This window comes from Poecilia mexicana, unplaced genomic scaffold (assembly GCF_051168715.1).
Source record: "Poecilia mexicana isolate PSO_F unplaced genomic scaffold, ASM5116871v1 scaffold_3, whole genome shotgun sequence".
Lineage (NCBI taxonomy): Eukaryota > Metazoa > Chordata > Actinopteri > Cyprinodontiformes > Poeciliidae > Poecilia > Poecilia mexicana.
The window spans coordinates 30941147-30963455 of NW_028263372.1; the positions used below are offsets into that span (position 1 = coordinate 30941147).

At 39.2% G+C, this 22309-nt stretch overlaps 1 protein-coding gene across 1 annotated transcript in view; it reads right to left on the reverse strand.

Annotated features, from left to right (window-relative positions):
• Positions 1-5259: 5259 nt before the first annotated feature.
• hcn4 (hyperpolarization activated cyclic nucleotide-gated potassium channel 4) overlaps positions 5260-22309 on the reverse strand; it is a 67804-nt gene continuing 50754 nt past the window's right edge. The window contains exons 6-8 of the mRNA XM_014994343.2: positions 21179-21419; positions 9945-10109; positions 5260-7852 (exon numbers count right to left, since the gene is read on the reverse strand). Coding sequence (XP_014849829.2) covers positions 5577-7852; positions 9945-10109; positions 21179-21419 — 2682 coding nt within the window. The 3' untranslated portion in view covers positions 5260-5576. The remainder of the gene's footprint in view (positions 7853-9944; positions 10110-21178; positions 21420-22309) is intronic.

Sequence of the window (22309 nt, forward strand, 5' to 3'; positions counted from 1 at the left end):
TCTGCCGTCTCCTCTCCTAATCTCAAAAAGTAGTCTTCCTTCCATGTTCTTATGGGTGTCACAGGCAGACGTAATGAAAATAGTTCTCCGCATGAGAAAGTGAGTCATCGTTGTTTTTCTTTATATGCTGCTCTCAAAAGACACAAAGTTTCAAAGCTTATCTAATTCCCAACTGATTCCCCCGGAAAAGCGCAGTCTCCATGCTACATTATGCTACAGATGTGACTGTGGCAAATAGTGTGAGAGGATGGAAATAGAAAAATCAGCTTGAAGAGTAAACATTGCTGTCAGGTGAAAATCTTGTTACTCCAGTTTCTGCTATTTTCACGTCTTTACTCGGAGAGAAGGATTACATGGTCTACTGTGAGTTGAAAGCATTTTATGACCCTGAGGATTATAAACTCCCTTTTCATTTCCAGTAAAGAAATTCGAGGCTTCATGGTCATCAATCAAATATTATTTTTCCAATTTCTCCAAAATGCCAAGACAGGCACATTTGCAAAGAAGCCGGCCCAGATGAACTCCAGAGGACATCATGCAGCTTCTATCAGCTCTGTGACAGTGACAGATTTAAGTGATACCCTGCTCATCCACCCTTTTACTAAACTAGTTACAGCGCCTTTCGAAAGTATTCATACCATTTTAAATTCTTTACATATTGTCTTGTTACAACCACAAACTTCAATATATTCAACTGGGATTTTGCTGTAGAGAAACACAACGCAGCTCATAAACGTAAGATGGAAGGTAAAAAATGAATTATTTTCAAAACATTTTTCCCAAACAAAAATGCATCAAGTGTGACGTGTGTATGTATTCGGGCCCCTTGAGTCAGTTGTGCATCACATTGCAGCAAGACTTTGGGGGTATTTCTGTCAAATTTACACATCCAGAAACTTAAACTACTGTCTATTTGGCTTAGGGAAATAGCTCATGCTCAGTGAGAATAGTTGGAGAATATAAAATATACAATAATAAACAAATATTTTTTGTTTATTTTAATAAGGCCCTTCATCATATACTACATTATGTGGCTGACTTTTTTTTAATGTTATTTCTTTACAGAGGTACCTGACTTTTTCATCCTGTTACATTAGTTAGTTGATGGTTTGTATTACACCCACTGCTGTTTTGGTTATGATGATTGAAACTTTAATACATTAATGATTATGTATAATGATCATTATGTCTCATCCCAGCCTATACTTTTAATTCAATAACTGGAACATGAGTTTGCAAACATGTTTGTTTGACTTGAGACTGAGGTTGGGTCAGTTCCTCTTACACACTTGCATCCTGCGGTCTTCATCGTCTCTCTCATTAACATATTTTTGTGTCAACTCAACCTTCCTACTGACTGCAACTTATCCATACGGACACAGGAAGGAATCTATTTACAAATAAGGTGACTTCAGAAGATGACTGGTTGCACTTGATTCCATCTAGTGGTAAGAGGGGGAAGTGAATACAAATGTACACCACACTTGTCAGATTTTGATTTGAAAATAATTTAGAAAAAGTTTCATTTCACCTTATAATTATGCGGGACTCTGTGTTGGTAAAATCTAAATAAAACTCAATGACCTTCTGGCTAATTAGTCCCTGTTCGATAAACATTTTAGCTGTGACTTCTAACCATCTTTTAAAGAATCCAGGTTCAACACAGGAGCAAGGCAGGTAGGGGGGAAATAATAGTCACAGACAAACATCCCAAACACTGACTGATTGCTACGTGACGATGAACAAAGCCCAACCTCATATCCTTCCAATCAGCAGCAAACTGAACCTACCCCCTCAGACGCACTCAGGGACAATCACAAGGAAAAAGGCAACATTCCAAAAGAAGCCCATCAGCACAAGCACCCCATGGAGTACCTGGCTGTATGCCTGTTCCTCCTGTAGCTGAACGTCCAACTACATCATTTCTTGAACATGTCAGAGTGAAGACATTCTTTCAAGCTCCTTGCAATATGTTAGTAAGGTCATAGTTTGTGGACGGATAAAGGAGGTGTATGTGAATGGAGGCTTTGAAAGTTGTCATATGAGCTGTGATTTTCAGATCACTTCATTTTCAATTGCAGAGCTCAATGTATCTCATAATTCTCACTACATTTGCTTGGAATTTCTTATTACATATACAAGATGTTACATCCACGAGAGGTAGGTGAAACAGTTTTCAGTGGTTCTATCTATGGGAATACAACCATGTAAAATTGTTAAAGGGTGAAATGTCACGTTATATTTTGTGTAGAATGTTAGCTGCTGATATTCTACATTTCACTTTTTGACTTATTAAAAGGTCAAGACACAGCGACTCATCTTATTGCACATGTGGTATGAGATGTTACTCAGTTGTGTTTCACAGTATTATTGAGGAAATGTTAAAATGAGAGTGCAGGGATGTGATTACCATCCATCCATCCATCCATCCATCCATCCATCCATCCATCCATCCATCCATCCATCCATCCATCCATCCATCCATCCATCCATCCATCCATCCATCCATCCATCCATCCATCCATCCATCCATCCATCCATCCATCCATCCATCCATCCATCCATCCATCCATCCATCCTCATTACCCCCTTGTCCCTTAGTGGGGTCGTGAGGGGTGCTGGTGCCTATCTCCAGCTAAAGTTCCGGGCGAGAGGTGGGGTTCACCCTGGACAGGTCGCCAGTCTGTTGCAGGGCAATGTGATTACTACTGACAACTTTATTTAAATGTGTCTTTTTTACTGATCCTACCCTCACCTAACAACATTAACAACAGTTGTAGTGCTTGTGGAAAAAAAAAATCAATTCTGCCTTGGATTACTTGGTTTACAACACCCAAAGATGTACTTATATATGCACTCAAAACTGACTGCTACTAGACAGTGGAGAATCAGTTGGCCATATCTGTGCTAATTACAAATATAATTAGGCATATTTCAAGAACATTGAAAGTTCAGTGTTTTGTCTTTCAATACTATTTTCTCATTTGGGGTATAATAGGGAGCAGTGAATGTGAGATCTGCTGCTCATGTGCATATTTGCAAACAAACTGTGTTATTTCAAGCACTGGTGCACCTTGTTAAAGGGACTTCACACAGTTGTAATGAGGGACCAGCATAGCCACCTCTATGTGGGAGTCTCTGATAGCTTGTGGGGGGTCAAGGGATTACAAATATGTCTTGTTAAATTAGGCTCCTGCGGCTGAGTGCTGTGACTGAGTCTGGGACTCAGCTGTCTGAGTGGAACCTGGGTCTGTCTTGGTGATGAGCTACAGACGAACATGAAGATCATAACACTGCACCGCTCCTTTGGGAAATTAGTGATGCCTAGAGATGGACGCACTTTCTTGACCACTGGTAAGCTTCTTGAAAGAATGTGTGTCGGTGTCTAAACAACTAGGGATTTTATGGAAAACATATACCAAATATATCTGAATACCATTAATAATGCATAATCAAAATATTTTTTATATTGTGCAAAAACTATAACTGACATATATGCTAACCACCAATTATTTAATCAGCTTTGCATGGCTGCAGATGTAGCTGATATTAAGAAGTTTTTGAAAAAATGAGGAAAATTTATGAATGTTCATGAAGCAATTAACGGTACAGAGATACAAATTAGTTAACGTAAATCAGAAAATATCCAATTTAAATACATCTTTTACAGCCTTAACCCATGAAAATTGGTAAATGGAAAGAATTGTATAATCCTAGCTTAAACAGATCAGATTGCTCAAGAGACAGAAATCAAATATTCAGCATTTAGATTTTATTTTGCAACTTGAGTTTCCGGTATGTTTACTTTACCTTACAAAAATTATGGCTTTTTGACAGCTTTATGAAATCATTAAGTGTCCAGGTTGGAATGTTATTCAGAAGTGGGTCAAATCTTACATAGCTATCCCATTTATCCAGGGCTTCATTTCAACATCTAAATATATATTTATGCGTAAAGTTTTACATTTTTAAAGTGGCACAAATGTACAGTGTCACTTAAAAGACTACAGGAGTAACAAGTGGGCTGTTGCAGGCAGCTTTCAAAGTAACATGTCCACATTATCTCATGAACTACTCAACTTGCACTTTATATGTCTTTTAAAGGACGTTATGGCTACAGAAATGGCTGCTGACGATATTGTCCGTTAAAAATAGAGAATCAATGATTTTTACAGTTACAGAACAGTTTCTTAACCCTCTTAGGGACAATTTGACTTCAGTGCACCAACCATACCTACAGTACTCATTGGAAGCATCATGCATACATTCAGCATCTCAAACTCATAATTAGTCTTTACTAAGAAGAAAAACTCATGCTGACCATTAAGCAGCTACACCAGAGGAAGTGGTGCAAAGACAAATGAATATTTTTGGTCCAGCAATTCTGTATTTCTGATTTAACAATCTGTATTGGTTAATGAAGATGTTGTTTTCAAACTCTGTGCGGATCCATATAGTGAGAAAAAAAAAAGTTTCATTGTAATCTTTATCACTTTCCCCGATGGGCTTTATTACTATCAAATGTAAAAGTATTTCTTTATGGTCCAACTGCTACGCAATGCATCACACAAACTGGTTATTGGAAGTCCTAAGTTTTGTTTAAAAAAGGCAAACTTACTTTTGATCAGTCTGGAAAAACTCTTCCCTTGCATTCAACTTGATCACACTTGTTGCTGCACTCACACATTAACAGCTGAGCATGGCTCGGAAGAGAAACAATACAAACTTAATACACTTAAGTGTCACAAGCTTGGAAGACAAGGTGAGCTTGTTAGAATATGGTTGAGGACTCTGCAGAAAGGTCGTCCATCACATACTCTTATGTTGAAACACTGAGAGAGGGTAGCTCAGCAAACCCCTCTTCCTCTGTTTCAAATACCAGCGTGAATACAACAAAGTGGTATAAAAGAGGGATCGTGGGCCCTGGAGAGGTGAATAGTTATTCCACAGAAAAAGTTTTTTTGGTATCCTCAAATGTCATCTCCATCGTTCAAGGTTTTGAAAAGTTTATACAGAGGATAAATAAGAACAATCTAATAAATACATTTAAGGATCAGCAATATGTGATCCTAAACAGAAAGGTACAAGAGTCGATGAGTCTCAAATCATATCTTTTGAGCCAAAAATTTTGATAGTAATCTTAAAACACACAAAAGCTTTTATACATGCAGGTATTAGTGCATAGGTTCCTGCAATAAAAAACAATTTTATGTATTCTATTGATTCACTTTCCAAATAGTATGAATGGTTTTGAATTTGGCATAGTCTTATAAATAAAGAAAATGACTGTCCTTGAGATCACTTTCACACCCTCCCCGTCCCTTAATTAGCGTATGAGTTTAATATATTTCTGCCTATATACAGCATATATGAACAACAAGAACAATGAATTAAACAAAAAAGGAGTACCCTACAGCTCTGAGTTTCCTGGTAAAATATCTTGAATTCACAGTAAATGTAAAAATCCTGGTAAAATGAGAGATGGAACACAATGAAGTCTGACAACATAAAATAATCTCATGAGTACAGATAGTTGTGTTTCATTTCAGGGGAGCAAAGGAGGGTGTGATCGATTCTCACAAATTGGAAGGAAGTTTAGAACGAGCAGTTTGAGGTTCTAGATCTGACAAGTAGGCACCAGAGCCCCTCTGTGGAGGAGGTACCGGAGATGATCTAGGGGACTGAGTCAGGTGAGGGTTCCCCGGCGACTCCTGCTTTGGAGGAGTCATGTGCCCCGATATTGAGCTACAGGGTTTGGGCACAAGAGTTGGTGAGGAAAATGGTGAGGGATAATATTCCACAGAGGAGCAAGTAGTTTGGTGGCTCAGGGCCTGGGCCACCTCCTGGGGTAAAGATGGGTGTGAGCTGGATAAACCTTTTAGGTCCTCAGAAAATGGAGCTAAAGGAGAATCTCTCCCTGATGCTTGTGGCAGGCTGGGAAGCTGTGAAAGGAGAGGAGACTGGGGCATGAGCAAAGAACTGTGGGATCCTGCAATACTTGAAGGGTCACTGTATTGAAAAGTCCTGCCTCCCACTGGACTTTGTACTGTAGGACTCCGTGCTACTGGGGTAAGGCAAGGAGAGGCGTTTGCTGAGCCATACTGAGCCAATGAAGCCAATGCAGACTTCTCCATTGACATCTGGTGAGGCAAGCAGCCAGACTGAAGGCCTGCCAAGCTAAAGTGGCTGATGGATGGTGGGGAACCAGTAGCAGGCGACTGAGTTTGTTGCCCCCTAACACAAGATGGTGAGCCTTGTGATGGTGATTGGAAGAGGTTTATGCCACTGGTAGTCCTACCTCCTCCAGCAAACTGCTGAAGTGACTTGGGATGTGGTTGGTTCGGGAGAATCTGACTAGACATTAGATTGGATGGGCTGGTAGATAAAGGACTCTGACAAAAAGAGGACCCAACAAGTCCTGTTGTAATTCCACTTGAAGGTGAACCAGGTAAAGTTGAAAATGTTGCCATGTGGGTTCCTACTGCATATCCTGTCATTCTACCAGTATATCCTCCTGTTGCAGTTTCTCCAGGCTCATTTGAGGCTCCTCCTGTATGGCTACTTGCTGATCCAGTGGAAGACTTCCCAAACAATGCTGTTGAATTCCCCACTGACATTTCAACAGAAACTCCTCCAAATGTTCCCCCACGGGCTCCATCAAAAACAGATGCCAATGAACCATCGCTGGTCTTCCCAAATGATCCCCCAGGGTTTGTAAGTAGCAGTGATTCTCGTGAAGTCCCAATCATTGTTCCCCTGGAGACTCTTTCAATTGACCCTCGAGAAGTTTCTCCTAGTAATCTCTTGGTTTTGTCCTGCATTAAACCACAAGTGGCACCCAACCCTGATGCTCCTGATGTTGCATCCATGAACCGACCACAAGCAGCTCCCACTGAGCTTTCTGATCCTGCACCCAGTATTTCCCCCGAATTTCCATGTAATGATCCATCAGTTGCTCCTTTCAAGTCAAAGTGCTCGCTAGAAGTAATGTCTGCTACACCAGTTGTGAAGTCCTCTCCAGCCCAAGAAGAGTCTCCACCAGAGGCTCCTTCAACAGAACCTCCCGCTGCGCCTCCTGAAGACCAACCTGTAGCACCCCCACATGCTCCAACTGCTCCTCCACTTAGTCCTGATCCTGTGCTTCCACCTACAGGTGCTTGGTGAAAGAGATTTGAAAGGGGTGGGGTGCTGGATCGAAAGGGTTGTTGATACTGTGGTTGTGAGTGAAGTTGTGCCGTACTAGAAGAGGGAGAACCTGAGGATGAGTGTGGACCAAAAGGGAAGACATTTGTCCCCCCTTCACTGGACACAGACCCAGTCCCATTATTTCCACGCTGGCCTCCCAAGCCTGATCCTTGTCTTGTTGAGCCAACTGTCCCAGAACCAGACGTCATATGGTGAGCACGAAAGGCGGCAAGCAATGGCATGTCCACCCCAGAGTGCAGCTTAGAGGGTGTGCTAGACAGAGAGTCTCCAGAGGAGCCAGGTGCTGTGGATGAAGGAACGAATGGTTGGAACTTTCGAAGTCTGGTGGATGGGTCCTTGAGGGAACTGAGAACAGAGACTGGGGGTCTGAAGAGTGTTGGTGGGAGATGGGGATGATGCGTCAGTGCAATTGCTACTGAGGTGGTGGCAGCAGCAGCCTGGAGGGGTGCCTGGATTAAGGGCGCCCAAATGACTGGGGTTGGTGATGGAGGTGTCTGTGGGGGAGCGTTTTGCATGAGGTGGGCGCAGTGGGCCATGTCCCTGTCGTGTTGCACAATCTGCTGAATAATCTCATTCTCTTGGTAGTTGAGAACCCCAGAGCTGAGATCATGTTGCACCTTGTGTTGAAGAATAGAGTTTTTCTTCCCTTTAAAAGACAAAAACAAAAAAAGCCAGTTAGACTTGAGAAAAGAAAAAGAAGGGACTGTGAGAACATTTAAGTAACTGTTTAAAATGTATTGATATTACATCACTTTTTGAGAAACTAGGTTTTTAATTAGTTCTTTTCAGGGGCGGATCTACTGGGGTGGCATGGGGTGGCAGTTGCCACCCCAAACGAGAGCCTCGCTAGCTGCCACCCCAGCTAGCGACAATGAATTCAATAAATAGTTATGGCAAATCGGACATTAAACGCATGAAACTCTTTTTTCCGACAACATTGAATGCAACACAATGTAACCTGACACCCACTGCTAAGTAGCGGGAAGTGCGAAAGAAGGACAGAGCATGAGGCAGCATTGATGGATATATATGTTACTGGACTGGACATTATGTGATTTATCGTAAACCACACATGCGCCATTGCTGTCCATTGAGTCAGGAATATCGGTGGTCAGGAAACTACTACAATCACGCAAAGAATAAGAACAACGGACGCAATGTTTAGCAGTTAATTCAACCATAGATAATGGTAATAAGGGCTTCAGATTTCACAGGTGAGGAAAACGTTTTAATTTAAAGAAAATATTGAACAAGTGAGCAGTGGGTCAGTTATACTAGCCTAACTGTTGCTGACCTGGTATTGACTTTGATAACCTTAGCATGTGCTGCGCAGTTCGGTGTGTCTTGGTTCCGTTAGCACTAAACAATCCACCCACCAAGTCATCAAAAATAATTACCTATACTATATTAAGAAATTGTATTTAAGCCTCGGTGCTACATGAAAATCATTTTGAAACAATGCAAGTTAAAAACAATATTTCATGTGTGTGTGTATATATATATATATATATATATATATATATATATATATATATATATATATATATATATATATATATATATATATATATATATATATATATATATATATATATATACTGCCACCCCTGAAAAAACTTCTGCCCCCCTCTTGCCACCCCATAAATATTTTTCTAGATCCGCCCCTGGTTCTTTTCAAATATATTGTTAGGTATAGGGTTATGTTTATTGGACAGATTTAAGCTCTTGAGTTTTAAAGTGCAAGTGCTTTCAGTGGTAAACTTGGTAACTTGTTATGCATGAAAACATATTGATATTAAAATGTCACACCCCTGTTGCAAAACTGCCCTCAAGCAGTCTGAGCTCATGAATGATCTATTTTAATCTCATTCTTCCTAACTGTGAGCTCCTTTACTCCCCACAAGGAACAAGTGTGTATCTTTATGACTGGCTAGGTCACCCTTACTCACTGTGAAATGGTGACACAATTACAGAGTTAGCTGTCTTCAATTAGAATCAACATAAATCTTATCAGTTAAACCCCCCCCCCCCAAAAACAACAAAAAAACAAGGCAAACAGAAAGAAAAAACAAAACCTTTATGTCTATATTAGTTTATTTAGTTTCACCTAACTTCTGTTTTTTGCGATGTGACTACACCCACCTTTCGTCTCTCATGCCACAAATCAGATTATGCAAAGACCATCACGAAGACAGGTAATTTTAGACTCCCTGAGTGACTTTATAAATGAGCATCAAAGACAGAAGTAATACAAGTAGATGCAGGCGACCATTCCACTAAACTCTTACTACCAGCTAAGTGCATCATTTCAAAGCAACCATTTTCTACAAAGTGAACCCCTTAAGCAAATTTACTATCTCCCATTCAAAACATATGAGACTAAAACAGAACATGCCGTGATTGGTTGAATGATAATACCAGCATGCCTTTTATTGTGGGTTTTTCATATGTGGGACTGAGTATGAGAACAATGATGGACAGAGAGAGAATATCAATTGCATGTGTAAGAGAAATCATCCAGAGATGTTAAAACCTCAAAGCCCTGTCTTCATGTTTGCATACCGATGACTTTGAGGTAAGTGTCAGTAAGAACATGCTGTTTCTCCTATTTCTGACTGTAGCGTTCCAGAACATTGAAGGTTACAGCAAATGTCACCGAATATCATTAATTTTTTAAGTTTGCTTTGATCTGCATGCTGTCTTAAGTGATCTCGGTGTTGCTATGTTGATTTTCTCACCAATTCGGTCCAGCCGGTCCAGGGCCACCGTCTCAAAGGCTCTTCTCATCATAGGATACTCTTCAAGAACCTCATTGAAGTTGTCCACAGAGAGAGAATACAAACGACAGTATGTGTCGGCTCGTACACTGGCTGTCCTCCTGCCTCGTGTCAGCAAACAAATCTCTGCAACAAGAAATGGCAGATAAGACACTGTTACACCCTAGAGATACTTTTTAAAATGAATTCATATAATGGGTTATGCAGGGTGTACAGCTACAAATTTTAGTATTTGTGGAGGACTATTGAGCCACTCTTTTCTTCACTCAGATATCCTAAGGTCTAGAAATTTCTGTATTAATTATCTAGCATATGTCAGTAATGCAAACAACTTTCCACCTTTAAAAGAAAATTAAAGGCAAGACATTTCTATAGTATATCCTCAAATTGTAGTTTGTTGAGCTGATTTAATGTTATTCCTTGAGTAACAAACTGCTGAGAAACAGTATATTTTAGGTTTATTATACAAATACAAGCATAAGTATTCAAAGAAAAATCAAGAAAGGTGATAGGCATGTTCCTGAAACAGCACTGACTTTACTTCATCCTTCATATGGCTTCTACAAGCATTTATATCCCTCTATTTGTTTCACATGTTTTTGTTATGACAACGTTTTGGTATTACATCCTCAAGCTTCAATTTATTGTGTTTGGATTTTATGAAATGGCATGGTTTCTAGTTTGGCACATTTATCTACTCAGAGTCCTTAACTGTTATATCCCTAAATAAAATCCAGTGTAACAACTTATTTTCACCCAATTATTAAACAGCATCTAAATGCCTAAATATTGATATCAAACATTAGTGAACAAACAGGAGAGAAGAACAAGGAACAAGTTTAAATCAGGGTTAGATTATAAAACAATAATCCCAAGGTTTTACCATCTGTTTAATCCATCATCTGAAAATGAAAAAAAAAAAAAAAAAAACAGGGCACAACTGCCAGTCTACACAATATGGTCATTCACTTTTCATAGTTTTACTTGTGGTTGATAATCATGTATCACTTTCACTCAACTTTAAAAATATGCACTACTTTTACATACAAATCAGTCACATACAATGCTAATAAAATACATTAAATATTGAGACTATAACTTAAGAAAATATGAATAAGTTCAGGGAGTATGAACACTTGTGAACCACATGTATTGCCATTATAATGCCATTATAATGCCACTGAGAGAATAACTGTGAAAACAGAAAGCATACACATATTCATTGCACCAGACAGGCCAGTATATTTCACGAATTATAAGCCTTTTCTCATGCTTAAACAGCAAAGGCACTGAGAAATTTGTTTCAGATGTGCTAGCCTGATCTCTCTGCTCTTGTTTGGTGGTCATTCCTGTAAGCACTTTAACAATCTATTAAATACATTTTTTAAATGTTGACCATAGAAATGTGTTATTTACTGAATTCTCTCTTGAGAAAAGTAAAGGGCATCAAGTCTTAGGAGAAAAAATATGACAAATGTACTTTATCTTCCAGCATTAACATTTTAACTCTGTAATCCAATCAAGGTAGCACTAAGTGCTATTTTCAAAGCTTTGGATCTGACTTAGGAAAGACAGTGCTCTATTTAAGATGCTGCACAGCTGTAGAAAAGTAGCACACAGACTCTGTAAGTAGAAGGGAATGTGTCTGTACTGCATGCAAATGGTGCGTGTGTTTTTCAAGCGGGGTGTCTTTGCATAGGGTATCAACATGCGTGTGTGCAAGGTCGCATACCCAAATATATATGAATGGAGTAAACAGGGAAATACATAGCAATAATTTATTAGGAATCCACTGCTGCATGCAATAAGTATTTTGTGGATTTATCGTATTTCTTTGTGTACATCTATTGATTGCTGTAAATAGTTTCAAGATTTTTCCTGTCAGAATTAGTTTGTAAAGTTTTGAGCAACACCTCGTCAGGATAAGAGCAGCTGTTATCTGTAAAATAAAATATTAATAAAAAAACAAATCGCTTCCTTGCCTATTTGACTGCCTCAGGATCTGATGTGTTTATGACTGAATAGATGACAACTGCAACTTGGTGGGAAAAAAAAATAGTTGCAAATTGCTCTCGTCTGTTAGACGTAAGGGGCTTGTGTACTCTTGCCAACATTAAGTGCAATGTAGTTTGTTAATTTCTGTGCAGAAGTAAAACAAACACTGTACAAAAAAGAGCATTTGTACTGCTTTGTGAATTCCCTCCAAGAGCAAAGTGTTTATAACTGTGTTCACTGGTTTCAAAGCTGTAATTGGAACTGATAATAGAAAAAATGCATGATTTGAGTGGCCAGAGAGTGGGCTATGAATGAATCAAAGGAACACAATCTTACTTGAACTCCTGTACTGTGTCTGTGTGTAAGAGCAAACCTGGTGGAATGAATAAATTTCCACTAGTTAACAACACAGAATTGAAAATGTGAAAACTGCGAAACAACCACAACCCTTCGTGTGCCTTTCTGTGTGCTCTGGGAACCTAAGTGTGTCCTGATGTTGCAGCCTTGGCCATAGCTGTTTTGGGGGTCCATTTCCCACCGCACAGCTCCAGTAATCCCCTCTGGAGAGGAGCATCGCAGCTCTGTATTAAATCCTCTTGTCCTGTGGCTTTCTGGATGAAGCCAACACTGCCTGGATGAGGTACTGAGCTGCAGTGAGTCCTCTGGCCTTATCTGAACTCTGTCTTTGCAGATAGCAACTGAAACATAGTGCTTTGAGGTGCCATGTGAACTTCAATTGTAACCAAAATAAAAATACATGGAGCTATTGCACTATTTCTGTCTAGTAAACAAAAAAGCATAAGTAGGCGTGTCTGAAAGTTATAGAACCTAATGCAGGATTTTAAGCCTTAAACATTACTTACTAAGAACAAAAAACAGGAGACCCCAAAGCCTAATTTAGATATGCTTTTTCATAACTACATTAATTTGAATGATGTGCTCAGAAACTGAACGTTACATGACTTGCCAGAGAAAGCTGACAAAACGACTGATTATTGAAATACTTCCATAAAGTCAGACATGTTAACATCCAGACAATATTGCATTGAATTAAAGTGGAAATATTTTGATGAGTCAATATAAATGCCAATTGGTATCATATAATTAAATAATGTTAGCTCTAATCTGAAACAAACCAAATACAACCCTTCTGAAGTTTCTCAAATTACAACCACAAGGTTATATGAATTTAATGTGATTTTGCCTGCAAACTGAGCGGGAATAAATGATACATATTTTATAAGTAAAGAAAATATGATATGTGTATATTTTCAGTGCTCTTTCACTATGATATCCCTAAATAAAATCCACTTCCTTAGAAGTCCCTAATTAGTTAATTGAGTCCACCTGTGTACAAAAATTTTATTTAAATTCAGCTGTCTTCTGAAAGCCTTAGAGGTTTGTTAGAGGACGTTTTTGAACAAACAGCATCACAAAGACAGGTCAAGGATAACAAGCTGAGGTTACAAAATAATATCCAAAACTTTGTTCAATGTATCATCTGAAAACTGAAAAAATATGCCCCAACTCCAAACCTACAAATACATATAACCTTCCACCTTAAGTGGGAGGCCTGGCAAGGATAGGGAGCCAAGAGATGATAAAGCAGCAGAGATCGACAGCTCTGTTGAATTCACAACTTACTAGTCATGCAGTCACAAAATCTGGACTTTATGGCAAAAAGGAAGTCATTCTTAAAAATACTTCCATAGGAAGTCCTGTGCAAAATTTGACAGAACCAATGAATGTAGGCAATGCAGAAGAAGACGCTCTGATAAGAAGAAAAACTTTCTGCTCTACATACAAACTAAAGCAACATTGTGCATCACCCTGAATACACGAAAACATGGTGGTAGGGGATAACGGACAAAAACATGTTGGAGGCTGGAAGTGGCATACGAATAAAGTAAAGGTTCACATTTCAGTAAAAAAAACAATCACTCCTGCTATACAATTAGAGCTGAAACTTTTATTTATTGTTCTGCTCAAGCTACATTTAAAAATATTTACCGACGCTCCACTTCCACTGCTTACTCACATCTCATGTGACTCATGGTAATACTCCCCAAACAAAATTATGGAACAGGCTTAGTTGCTCAGCCTGAGTTCTGCGAGGGGTGTGTGTGTGTGTGTTTGTATTTGTGTGTGTGTGTGTGTTCTCCTCAAACGGACAGCTGCTTCAACACTCACCCATTTTTCTATGGTCTTGACGAGCTGCTTAATAATCAGCCCTAAATTGTAGGTTTTGTGGTATCATGACTGTAAAAATAATGGACATATAATTGGGCATGTGATCTTTTCACCGACTAAAAGCGACATTTTGATAACAAAAGACTAAGCAGTTATATTTGTTCCTGAAGCTGAATTTAAACAGGGCAATCTTGCAGACAAAATGTTTTTACCCTGGATCATAATGTGTTTCCCTTTCACACTTAGGGCACAATCCATTCATTAAATTTGAATGACACCAATTAAAATTAGATGTTGCTCTGGAAAAGGAGGGCTGAGACATCAGGCACCGTGACCTTGGTGAGAACACACATGACTGGTTCGCTGCATGATGGTGCATCCCATGTGTCCTGAGCTCTTACTGGAAAGATGCTTCCCTTGAGTTGCTGCACCAGCTCTTAAAAAGGAGAATGGATTGCACGTCTTTGTGTGTGTATATGTGTGTGTGTGTGAGAAAGAGAGGGGGGTAGAAAGAGGTGAAAGAAAATAGAACATTTTCAGTTGAATCTATACCTTTGCATTTCAAATCAGTACTGAGAACACACTTTTGTATTTTATGTAAATTTCATTTGCAGGTTTTTGAAATAAATGACAATATCAGCTGAAGAATTCATCCAAATGTAGAACTCCTCAAAACTACACATGATATAAAGTGTAGTGCTCAATGTGAGGTTCCTTTCACTGTTTTGCAGGAGCACTTGAACGCCTTGAGCTCCACAGGTTACACCTGTTATCCCAGCAGTTTGATTTTGTTTTGAAGACCTTCGTATGATATAAAGAGTATTTGGCTTTTCCACACTATAAGTGCTCCTTTAATGTGCACTGTGATTGAGGTCAGTGATTCTGAAGTACAGTTTATTATAGACAACACTATCACCTTCCATGCTTTTTAAGTTCAGAACTACGTTTGTTCTTTATATTGAACAGCGACACTATAAGTATTTGTGAACAAAGATAAACCCTGGAGAGTGTTGCGAGCCTCAGAGGAATAAAAAGAGGCTTTCCTTTAGAGACAGAGGAGCTGAAAATGAAATTTTGTTTGATTTCCTCAAATCCAACTGAGTCAAACCATATTGATATTCAAACTAAAACCTAGCTTGGAGCAGTATGCACATTTAGTGAGTATAATGTTACAATTTGTTAGACATTGTTTAGCTCAGGAAGCCCATGTATTACATTAAATCTTCACTACAGTTTTATGTAATCTCACAGGGCCACAGGTGCCAGTAGAGAGGAGAAATTTACTTTAACATAAAGAGCCATCTGGGAGAAGCAGATTCCAGAAGGCTGGCAATTTAACCAGTAGAACAAATTGAAAGGAAAATCATGGAGATCTTGTCACAGCTTCCATGGGCTGTTTTAAATTTTTAAATACCAAGAAAAGGGGCTATCCAGTAAAGTGTCCCGTAATTATCTTTTTCTGTTAAAAAGTCTAATATAAAAAAGATATAAATGTCTTGAAACTATAAGTAGTCACCCAGTTCTTTCTTTTTCAAAGTTAATACATGAAATTATAATAGAAACTCTTCCTGAACAAAAGGAAACCCTTTTGCCACAAAATTATAAAACTACAGTTTATACCACAGTTACTGGCTCCACCAGTGAATCAGCAGCGAAACCATTAATGTTACCATGGTTGTTGTTCGTGAGCATAAAGTTTAATTGTTGAAGAAAAAAAACAGGTTAGTTTACTGTAGTTTTGATTTTTTTTTATACATAAAATATCTGATGTTTGTAGATCATAACAAATTTAGAATCCTCTTTTCTTAAACTGTGTTAAATCTCATCTGACATCTTAATGTATAGATAGTAATTTATTTCCCTTTAAGCCACCGCATGAGCGTCATGAGGTTGAAGTGATTTTATAGGGTCAAACAGCGCTCTTGGAATAATGTTTTGTCAGCCATTGCTGTGGTGCACTTCAGACTTTTAGGTTTTTCCATTCACTGCTGCTATGTTTTATGCAATCACTTCAAGGCTCACTGACATAATATTCTGGTGACACAGCTGTTGGAAGAAACATGCAGAGCAGAGTAACAATGGCCGGCAGAACCAAGCAGGAATTGAAAAGTCTATCTGAATGCTGCCAGAATTTTAGTTTTTTGAGTTTTAATTGTAGTAGGCAGCGATGAATCAGTAGGGTGGTGAATTCCAGGCTGCCTGGGCTTGCTAAGTGGTGCTTTTAATGCCTGGGTGGTGAGTGTTTTGCTAGGTCCAAAAGTTGCTCTTTTTTTACTGACTTTCTCCTGCTCACTGGACTAATCATTACATAAGTCCTCCCCTTTTGAACATAAGTTTGTGCTCAGTAATGATTCCTAACTTTGATGTTCTACATGTGAATTCATATTTCTTTAACTTTTATCTGTTTTCTCACCTGGCTTGTGCTTGTGTTTTTTTCTTTTATGAATTTTTTCATAAGCATATTTCTTTTCAGCCTAAAGTCCAAGCACAATTACAAATATTAATATATTATATGAAGAATTTATGTCTTTTATTGTTCCAAAGCGTCATACAGACAGGAGAGCGCAGCTCTATGCTATCCTGTTGTACTGACCCCGCTTTAGGAATTTTACATAATGGGATAAAGCTGAGAAAAGTATAATATAAACAAACCTACCAGACAAAACCAATGCAAGGAAGAGGGATGATGACATTAATAAAACTTTGCACTTCCTAATTATTCTTACCAGCTGAGGAGTGAACTAATCTCAATGAGAGGAGATAGGAGAAAGATAGGTGACTTTATTCAGTATGTAAGGGAAAAAAACAATTATAAATTAACAATCGCTTGTGTATCAGCGGTTTATGCTCTGAAAAGTAAATTTTACTACACTTCACAAAAAGTTTAGATCTTGCCTTACTACATATTATGTATCAGAAAATAATAGACCTTCATAGCTGTTTTCAGAAAAAAAACAGAACATGCCTGTTGTGATCATGTGGCACCCGGAAACAGCTGTGTTCGAGTCTGACAGGATGCAAATGCCAAAATTTGAATTTGCTCTCTAGCTGGATGTGGTTTTATGCGTGGAATGTTATACATGTCTTCTTCCATGCTCGAAAGTGTGTGTGAAGGTGAATTAATGAATATGTGCAGAGCTACTTTGACTGTGATGAAGCGTTTGTGTCCTGCAGCCTCCTTTGGCTAAGCTCACCTGGACTCTGAGTCCTGCTGTCAGCTCCCATCTCCCTCCCTGTCGGTGCCCCCAGCCTCCCAGCGCGGACACTCTCTAACCTTTGAAACATCCGCAGCGGGCTGCCTGATTCCCTATGACATGTCATGTTCACTCCCTTGCAGCATTAGCATAGCTGCACAAACACCTTCCATTTGGCTGGCATGCGCAGACAGAGGGGAGGTTTTCTGAAGCACTTTGAAATCATGGCTGATTCTACTCTTTTTTTTTTTTAAATACCAGACAGCAAAAGAGGTTTATATGTTTTTTTCTATACAATTAAATTCTGAAGAGTTTAAATTGTGTCTCTGAAGAACTCTGTGTCTGTTTAATGAAGGCCAAGTAAAAGAAAAGGCGGAATTGGAGGAAAAATTGGCTAATATAAAAGTTTGATAGAGGATGTTCTAAATCAGCTGATTGGATGGGAGTACAGGACTGTCCCACAGCACACTGTCTTGTTTATATACATTCTTTTATCAAAACAGGATTTGGGGCAGCGAGTGGCTTTGCAGTAGAGCGGGCGCTCCACATATCGAGGCTATAGTCTGTGTTACAGTCATCCAGGCTTTGATTCCTGACCTCATGACCCTGACTGCCTGTCTTTACCCTCCCTGCTCATTAAAATCGATAAAAGCCAATAGCCAATTGCCCTCTGGAGTCATTCATTGTGCTAAGAACTTGAGAGGTAACTGGGTTAACAGAAGAATAGTTTCTGAAAAGCAACATCAGACGTCCTGTAGCCTCTCTTAGCACAAGGAAGGTCAGAAATGAAGGGAATATATGAAAGAGTATGGGAATAAATGTATTATATTAGTCTCACAATCAACAACCTTTGGAGATTTTTTAGTTCTTTCCCAGTGAGTACCGGCATAAATACAGCAACATATTGCATGCACTGCCTTGGAACTAAAGTAAGACATCACAGAGGTTTAAATAGCATTGGACAAATATCTCTCACTGGCATGCAGGACAGTTCAGTGTTACTTCAACCAAGAGAGAGTCAAAGTGCGTACCGGCTGGACATCAATTACTGCATGCAACAAAGGATGAACTTTGACAATAACATCCCCCATCTTGGCACAGAGAGAGTTGAAGAGATGCTGTTCTGATAAGTGTTTCAATACTGAACCATGAGGAGATAAAGAGGCAAGTGGAGAGAGCGGGGGTGGAGGGCGCATGTTTTCTTTCACAGCCCAGAGCAGCATCCAGAGAGCAGCCTTGGCAGCAATCCATGTGTCCCTTGGCGTGAGCACTGCAGTCACATTACATTTCCCCCTCTCCACTGGATCGCCGTGTGCCCAGCCGACGCTCCCATCCAGGACATGTCGAGTTCACTTTAGACATTAGGCTCGCTGGCTCAAGCTAATCCAACAGCTAACAAAGTGTAACAGACTGCAGAGTCCATAATTGTGTAAATAATTCAGGTCGTCTTTGAATGAATGAACTGAATGGTGTGTGAGTATGTCAAGATGCTGATGAGAAGATGTACATGCATATTTGGTGTACTGTAAACTAGGGTCGACAAAAGACAAAAGAAAAACCTCTGAGAAGACTGGAGGGCTTTCTGTTTCACATCCAAATGCTCTCACAATTACAGAGCGGTGCAATCAATGCAAAGCAGAGCCTCATATCTGTGTCAAGAAAATATGTTGAAATTAAAAAAAATGAGGAAATGCTTTTACTTCCTGCTTGCTGTGACACTGGCAGTCACAGTGAGAGCAACATGAGCCACACACACTGTGTTGATCCTGCACCAATTAATTTCATGAATGACTAACTTGTGTTTGGTAACACACTCCCAGTGGCGCCAGGCTTCCCTCACTACCCCCCCACCGTTACACCCCCAGAGAAGCGGCACTGCAAGGGAAGAAAAGCACAGGATCACAATTCAAAAGTGTTGTGTTTGCATTGCAAAACTGTGTAATGATTGAAGTCAGTGAGAGCATTTTTCCCTGTGGTGGGTAGCAAACATTCATGTTTACGTGAGAACAAAAATTGTAGATGCAGATGTGTTTGATGTTAGAATGCATTGTGCTGTGTATACTGTACTTTGGAATATTACTCATATCCCTTGAACCTTTTCATATTTCCTCATATCAGGTATTCTGGCCAGAGACGATGGGGGAATGGATCGAGCACAATTCAGGACAATCCAATGAGAAAAACTGTAAGAAGCCGCAAATACTTCAGACTCAACCTTAGGTTCATCTCAGGCAGGATGATAGACAGGAGAGCTGCAGTGGCCTAGTCAAAGTTCAGACCTAAATTCAATTCTAAATTTGTATAAAGACTTGAAAACCCAATCGAATCTAACTGAAATTGAGCTATTCAGTAAGGAAGAAAGGTGGAAATTTTCCATATACAAGGTTGTGACATATGCATAGATATTTATTTGTGAAGATAAATAAATGAACGCCATGTATTATTCTCCTTCCAATTCATATATATGTACTAAAATCATATAAGGCCAAAGATTGTGTTGGTCTTATATGTTTTTGCTTGTCAAATGACAGAATGCGCAAAGGTTTAATGGGTATGAATACTTTTGCAAGTCTCTGCATCATATTAATGGTGTCACACATTGTACAAAGACACAAGCCTGTAAAATGGATTATATTTTCTCTCAATGCAGAGATTTTGTCTCTCATGAGGGTTTTTTTTTTTCCCAAAGAGAGTTTTGGGCATCAGATAAAATGTCCCTTCAGAAAGAGAGAGCTGTGACCATGTTGTCTTAAGCATTGATTGGTTTTGGCATATGCAGAGAAAGATTGCCTGCCATCTTTTCATTATTTCTGTGGAACCCCTGTGGAGAGAGGGCATGGAGATGGACTCAAGCACGCAGAGCATAATTAAACTTCCACTGCCGGGTCATGTGCTGTTAAATGCTTTTGCCACAACTTCTAATTACTTAACAGGGTGGTCTAAATGATGTGCTGTCACTGGGCAAATTAATTGGTATTTGGTAAGGGCAGTATGGCCGCATTGTCTCCTACATGTGTCACCATCTCAATGGGACTATGAGAGGGCTTTGCATTATTTGACCCTGATTAAGAACATAGTGCAAGTTAAGTGCATAACAACTCTGGGTTATTTCACTCGCATTGAGTATTTATAAGTATGTAATTTCACAGCTTCCTGAGCTTTTTGACATTTGGATGCATATGTCAGGCTGCAGTACAGCTGGAGCAGTTTTGGGTCATTTAAATGTGTCCAACATTTATGAGATAAGTATTAAGGGAAGACTCCTACATAAACCATGAAGCTGAACTTTTAGTGAGGTGCCCAGCAGCACACAACACCATTCCAAGCTAAGATAGACCTTTTTACCAAAGCACCTGCTTCATAAATTTCAATTCAAATGCAGGCAAACTACTTAATGTGTCACAGGTCAGTTCTATATAATGACATTTTACATATTTAAAAAAGAACTAAGAAAAATATATTTTTAAGCAAATTTAATATATGGCAATCATTTATTCTGTCTGATTATAATAGTGTAGAGATGCATTTCTTTTCAGCATGCAAGTTTCAGAAAAAAATGAAGCCAGCATCCATGAGTAAGTGGATGTAGCAATAATGCTCTTCTCTGGTGTACAACTGAAAATAAACCTCTATTTCCTTTCTTCTTTCAGACTAGCTGAGACTTGTTGGAGAGAGTCAAGTGTGAATGCTGGCTGTGTAATATATATATATATGTATAAAAAGCTCCTCAGGATGCCCTAAAGCTTCAAACAAAGAAAGAGCGTGGCTGGAAGTGACCTTTGTGTTTGGGTGCAGGGAGGGAGAACCTCAGCTTACCCCCGAAGTAGGAGCCATCTGAAAGCTTGGTCTCTTTGCTGCCTTTGGTGAGGACGCTCACCACCCCGTGTTGAATGAAGTACATTTTCTTCCCAATAGTTCCCTCTCTGATGATGTAATCGCCAGGCTGGAAAACCTCAAACCTCAACTTGGTGAGCATGGACGTGACAAAGTTGGGGTCGGCGTTAGCAAACAGAGGCATCGAAGCTACCAGCTTTCGACAGTTGAAGTTGATGATTTCCTGTTGGGAGGGATAGAGGTACATTGAAAGCAAAAACAGAAGAACAGTGAAGATGTTTAAAAATTGCTCTGTCACATGGAAAACTTTTGGGAGGATAAACATTCGAGCTCAATAAATGACAGCTGTGTGTATACTGTGCCTTTTATGCTCCTTTTACATTATCCCCATTGTCTCATGTAACAAGCTCAGTCTTCAGTGTATGGGGATTTCACAAGACAGACTAACACAATGTAATTGTGAAGTGGAAGAAAAAGGATACCTGTTTCCAGACTGGAGATGGAAATGAAAAATGTCTGTGAACAATGTTCAATCATTGCCAAAGATCCTCAGTTGGGTTTATTTTTGTCCTTTGACCTTGTTATTCTTATTGCTATGCTTTCATCTGTTTATGATTTCTGTGGTATTGTTTGGGATAGAGTTAAGTCTTAAATCTTTCAGCCTCAAACATTTGTCCTAGGGCTGCCCATTCCTCTCTCCACAATACCGTCTTGAAAAAAAGCTTCTTCATTTATACTATATCCTTTCCTTTTTCAGATGAGAAATTAAATGATGCTCCTTGAAATGTTTTGCAACCTACCCTGCTTTAAAGTTATCCATAACTTTATCCATGGGGTCTCTGGTGATTTGATTGTTCTCCCTAAAGCTGTTTTATTAGTGATGTTCTCTGAATAACATCACTAATTGTGGAATATGTCTAGTAATCTTTGAAGATGTCAGAGTGAAGGAAACTGAACATAAATGCATGCCACACTTCTCAGATTTTCAGTTGAACAAAAAATGTCTTCTATATTTTTCTTCCACTACATCTATTGCTTGGTCCCTGGCTTTGTCACATTCAGAGTAGAAATATTAGTGGCACTAATGTAGCAAAATGTGAAAAGGTACAGAAG